The sequence below is a fragment of the Haliotis rufescens genome, unplaced genomic scaffold, assembly GCF_023055435.1.
Source record: "Haliotis rufescens isolate VD_foot unplaced genomic scaffold, xgHalRufe1.0.p SCAF_8, whole genome shotgun sequence".
In the NCBI taxonomy this organism is placed as follows: Eukaryota; Metazoa; Mollusca; class Gastropoda; order Lepetellida; family Haliotidae; genus Haliotis; species Haliotis rufescens.
The window spans coordinates 50,222,766-50,229,023 of record NW_025964372.1 but is presented as its reverse complement, the minus strand read 5'-3'; the positions used below and the strand labels follow the sequence as shown (position 1 = coordinate 50,229,023).

The window sequence follows — 6,258 nt, the reverse complement described above, 5'->3', positions numbered from 1 at the left end:
TGTCAGTAAAACAATGTCGACAGCCTAGGCTAACACATCATCCCGAGGTAAGGGAGGTAACTGATTGTAAAGGTTGAAACAGGACTTATATAACTACGGTTATAACGAACTCAAAGGGACTACTCATTTTAGTTCGTTATAACCGTAGTTCGTTATAAGTACATATACAGCATGACTACAGCAAGTAGTCGGGACCAAAAAGTAAGTTCGTTATATCCGTCAGTTCGTTATAAGCGTGTTCGTTATAACCGTAGCTTACTGTAGTCAGTTAACGCCCTTGCCTCAGAAAGATGAGGCTAACACTCCGATAGTATCTTCTCCATTCTGTATTCCTCTCCCTAAGGTAATGATTGTCTCAATGAAGTTATTCATATATGCAGGTTAAAAAGCAGTTGTTATAATCGGTAGCTATGTTTTAGGCCTCTTTTGACTGTAAACCATGACGTTTAGCCGGTTGACACGAATAGAACACTTGACATTGTGGTATATAGTGACTTGAGGCTCGCAACATTCTCCTTCTCTCTCCACTTCCGTTAAGATATTTACTTACTTTTTTCCTGTCGATCAAATCATATGCTTTCTTTGAGTCTTAAAGGCTGCGCAGAGAGGCGACTAAATGGATAGCATGGACGGATACAGCTTTTTTTAAAAGGGGGTGGGGGGTGGGGGTGGGTGCACAATTAAGACCTATTTATTGTCTTTGGTGGTAATTTATATTTTCTTCCGGGTGCGGAAGCCGGGCTCTGTCCTGGACTGGTTTGCCTGCCCTAGAGCGCTTGGGCTCCTCGTCTGCAGCCGCAAGGAAGCGAAAGGCATGGTACCAGTCTAACTCTATCCGACCTATTTCCCTGTTCAGCATTTCGCTGCGGTGAAACACTGACCCATTTCCATGTAGCGGGTCTGTCTGTCGAGAAGAATTGGGACAGGCCTTCAGCATATCGCTATGCGGAAAACGTTGACCCAGTGACGGTGTAGCGAGGTGTTAGCACTTTTGGACAGCGTGAATATTTGATGTGTCAGGGTACAAGAATAAACATATCAGCATTAGGAAGGTAACTTCAAAAGAGAAGTATGGTCCATGGTTAAAAACAATACGCATTCACAACGTTGTGGGTTTCAATTTTAACACTATCTGCATGTCTCCACTGATATAGATCATTATAACCTAATATTACAACAACAATGAAACTATTATTTTAAAAAGATCAATTATGAAACATATTAATACCTTTACCTCTGTAGATATATCAATGTCAACAGTATGATGTATGACATTATGATTCTGTCAGCTTAATACCTCTTGTTCCTTGGAAACAATCACAAATACATCAGGAAGTCATTGTTGTGAAAACATATAACCAATGCCCCCAACAACCTGTCCTCGTCACTGGAGGCGACTTCATACATCAGGTGGTCAGGCTCGGTGATTTGGTTGATGGTAGGTCACTGTACTCCGACGGCGCGCGATGCTGCTCAGGTATCAATCCCAGGATTGTCTGGTCCCGACTCGATTGTTTAAAGGGCGCTGCCATTTAGCTGGAATGTTGCCGGATGCAACGTTAAACAACAAACTTTATACCAGGGTTGAACTTATTTCATGACTCCGGGACTCCAGCAATATCGTCTTAAACTACAGTAAACTACGGTTATAACGAACTCGAAGGGGCCACTAATTTTAGTTCGTAATAACCGTAGTTTGTTATAAGCATATACAGCATTTATACAACAAATGGTCGGGACTTAAAAATAAGTTCGTTATATCGGCCAGTTCGTTATAAGCGTGTTCGTTATAAACGTAGTTTACTGTATCCACGTGTTTTGAGTTAATAGACTTCAAGATCACCTGGTCCGACTGCATTTGGTTTGCCATCTTTTGATTGATATACTACCATTCAATGATTGATCGTCAGATATCTTGGGGAATGTTATACAAGTTTTCATGTGGAGAGTATTAAAACATCAACACGGTCGTATGTTTCTTAAAGCTTCAAGTAGCTCTCAATAATCCTAAGCAGGAGCAGCTTTGACACTCTATTCCGACTCAATCTTCGACAATTGATTAAGTACATTTGGCCACTCACCCGTGCTGTAATTTTCTTCCAACAGGTTGACGGCTCTTCCATTGTCCTCCCCTTTGGGAAACGTTTCCCAACAAGACGTTACAAATGATATTGTTTATTGGCTGCTGTGTCAGCTGGGGAAACATTTACTTATAGGGCCACAATGGTTAATGTCATGTCAACAAGTGTAAACATGATATATGCGCAATTGAATACCACCAGTTGTAAAGTAACCGACTGTAAATAATGTCCGTCAAGTTAATTGAACAGCCAGCGTCGAGTCGCGTGCTTGCCAACTAAACTGTTTGCAAACTGGCGGTGCTTAGGCGCGGATTACAGTGCTCGATAACGTATGTGCTAGTTGTGAAGTATACGCCCATGTACCTGGTCTAAATGATTTTGCTAATAAGCAATGGAGAAATGGCTAAACATGACGTGACGTTTCACGAAAAACACACTTCTCTTAACCAAGATCGTCTGGTCCAGAATAGGTTACTTGCAGCAGACGACCGATATGACAAAGAAGCGCTGATTGAATTTATTGGAAATTCGTCGAAACCAAAAACTGCCAAAAGTATTAGAGAGAAAAGCGAAGAACTGACAGGCTGGTTACACAGTTCCAAAGTGGCACTTAGGAAACCAGAAAAGGACTCGGTGAATTCCAAAGGAAAGGATGGACCGCGGGAATTTTTGAGTTGGAGAGATTCACGATTGAAACTTACCCCCAACCCCAGAGAAAATTATGTGTTTAAACATTATCAGGACATTAGGTACTATATGAAACAATATCGAGAGGAGAATTCAACATTAGACACCGCATCGCCCCAAGCTCCTAAACGAGTCAGTGCGTTCTACCACCCAGGGTTTTACAACGTGGCTCCTCAACCAAATCGTGAATATTCCAGTTGTCATTTGTTGTCAAAAATAGCCCAGTCCTCGCAAAATGGAACTTTTCAGTACACCAGACGGGATAGTCAAAAGTTTGATAAACCTTCACTGGTTCCCAATTTATACAAACTAGTCTCAACTACCGCACGCGCTGATTCGGCATCTTCCAGTGAGAACGAAGCAAAAGGAAATACTGTACCTCGGAATACATCAGCGAGTGGTACAAGATCTAAACCACCTGCAACCGCAGGTAAAACTCCCACGAAAGTTAGCGTTCCAACACCTCACAATGCGATATCAAGTGTCCAAAGCAAGCTATCAGGTTCCAACGTCCCGGGGTAAGTGTGCTCTTAAACAGACGCCTGGTTGTACACCTTTGTTGAAAACGTAAATATTGTACATGCTTGTTAACATATAACATTAAGAGTATAAATTTTCATACCCCAAATATACCATGTATACGCAGGTCGGGGATGCGGTCAGAGAGAGAGAGAGAGAGAGAGAGAGAGAGAGAGCAAAAACAGTCCAGCTATTCGTGCTTATCAAAACTCCTTTATCCAGTTTTGACAAGCATGAATACCTGGACTCTGTTTTTTTTACTATATTTAATACTTATACACCTGATGAAATCACTTGTTTATATATAGATATAGGTAAACTGTATTTCTAACCCAACAAAAACATCGTTTTGTGATATGTTTTTTAATAAAAGACCAGTTGAACTTTTTAAACATGTAGTGACGAATACCTTAATAACAGTGTCACGGCTGCCGTGTGTGTGTTTCACCTGTGTGTGAGATTGTTGATTCAGATAGTTGATGGAATGTGACCTTTTAAACCAGGATTCTCACAAGGGCTCCATGGGGTAATACTCAAGTATATCATTGATCGTCATCTAGCCTTGTCAGGAAATGTGTCCTGAGATAGTCTTTATATTGGCCCTTGTAAAAGCAGATAAACAGGTTAAGAAATCATTGCCAATACGGGGATTTATCTGGACCTGCTCAGAGGCCGATATTTAGCCCCACGTCTGCATCAAATGACAGTGAAAATTCCCAATTTATATATGTATATATATTATAGTATAATATATTTATATCCCGCAGGTATCCAGGTACTAGTATCTGCTCAAATGTGGTTTTATTTGTTCCCCGACCACCGTTTGCATTCCAGTTATCATTCTCAACTCCCTGGGGAGTATACAACCCAATGGCGCGAGAAGGTCGCCATCCATCGCAAATATCGGGTACCCATTCCCTGCAATTTAAATTAAACGTTTTCCAATTACTCAGAATTTATAATTATAAGAACATTAAAACAAATCAGATTTTGAACAATATCCTGCTTTTTTTCCTAATTTGCCTGCCAAAGGCACTTGGTGTGGAGGGGCGGTCGGGTAGCCTAGTGGTTAAAGCGTTTGCTCGTCACACCGCAGACCCGGGTTCCATTCCCGACATGGGTACAATGTGTGAAGCCCATTTCTGGTGTCCCCCGCCGTGATATTGCTGGAATATTGCTAAAAGTGGCATAAAACCAAACTCACTCACTCACTCACTTGGTGTGGAATGCTAGATAAATCCCTGCGATACAAGTAAATGTGTCTGTGCACTGTGCTCTTTGTCTGCCATTCCATCAGCTGTATCAAACCCACTGATTCCTGTGTGTATGGGTCACAGTTTCTGGAACTACCCTTGCTGTCTTGCCTTGTCAAATCCCAAGTGAGGCTATGTCAAACATCTATTGATCATCGGTCATCTTTGTGTTTCCTTTGTCCATCGTCATCTTACAAAAATAGTTTGTTTCAGGTCATTTTAGATTAAAATTAATACCAGTGACGCCAATGCTGGGTTACGTTTCTTAAAAAGTTCAAATATTCTTGTCCGCAACATTTTGTTGCCACCTCGTGATTATTGTCACAGATCTCAAGGATAGAGGAACTTGATACTAATGAACTCTCATACTATAACATTACAACATTGAATTTTAACATTACATTCAATGCAATAATATTAAACTAAGCAGCAAAAGCCATTTCCTCTGTAATGGTCCTGTTATCAGTGAAATACAAGACACTGCTACAAAGCCATATAACATTAGTTATGACACAAATAGCATAAATTGGAAAATGTTTTATTCCAGTTTTTTTTTTTTTTACTTGGGATCACAGTCAAAATAAATCCCTGGTGATGTCATGCAGAGCTACAGATCAGCTGCATATTTGCGTAAAATAACCATCAAAACTATCTAAAACCCAATTACTTTCAATCAACTTGTGTACAGAAATGCATGCATTAAATGAAAAACACAACTGTTTCAAGACAACAAGCATGAATACCCAATGAAGCTTTTTCAGCATGTGTACAACGGAGCTGATTTCCGAAACACAATTTCGTGCTAATTTACTTTCCGAGTCAAGCCTATATGTAGAACAGTTGTGTACATCTAAAACATTACTTCATTGTTCGTTTGAAATCACAAAATGCTTACTCATTTGAGAAAACCCAATAGAGTGATGAAATGACGAGTGAAGAAATATTGGTTACCAAATGAAAAATGTAATAACCCAATTAAAATAGAAACCTTCGAGTAAAAACTCAAGTGCTCAAAAAGTTATCTGATATTAAAACAAATCAATTTGTCAGTCTTCAGGTTCTTTCAGATGTACTTGTATTGGCTGTTCATACACCTGTCAAATGTTGAACGGTTACTGTAATAGATTATCAAGCCATCAGTGCCCCGGCCACCTGCAGACACACTTATTACACCATCTATTATTGCCGTGACTGGAAGCTGTTGCAATTGATTGATGAGACAAGTGCCATTCAAACAAGTAAAATAATAACTGAAAGGGTATGTGGGTTAACTTCACTTACTGCTGGTAAATACGGGGTGTATACACTACCCCTTGTCAAGAACCCTGCCATTGTTGGAGGACCTTGAAGCTGGACAAGTATTTCAGTTATCAGCTTTATAGTAAGTAAATTGGGTTAAAAGCTGGGCTTGCTTTGTAAAACTAGGTTTGAAGTACAAACACACAGTCATTTCTAAGAAATAAAGAAAGTCTTATCATTATTAGGCAGGTTCCTTTTCTGTTCGTTTTCAACCATTCCAGCGAAATGGTGGCCCGTAGATAGTCATGTCCGAACAAGACGATTCAGTGATTGATGTTATGAGCAACAAGTCACACCACCGTCGAGTTTTGTTGACACACACTCTATCAAGTCTGCTCCTATGACTAACTGACAAAGTAGAGAAAATTTATGGATAACAACTTTTTTATTTACCGTAAAGGCAAAACTTTCAGTATAGA

The 6,258-nt window shown here is 40.0% G+C and overlaps 1 protein-coding gene across 2 annotated transcripts in view; it reads left to right on the top strand.

Moving 5' to 3' along the window:
* Positions 1-2,336: 2,336 nt before the first annotated feature.
* Positions 2,337-6,258, top strand: part of LOC124152407 — a 28,376-nt gene continuing 24,454 nt past the window's right edge. For both annotated transcript variants that reach the window (XM_046525335.2, XM_046525334.2), the window contains exon 1: positions 2,337-3,286. In XM_046525335.2, coding sequence (XP_046381291.2) covers positions 2,454-3,286 — 833 coding nt within the window. In that variant the 5' untranslated portion in view covers positions 2,337-2,453. The remainder of the gene's footprint in view (positions 3,287-6,258) is intronic.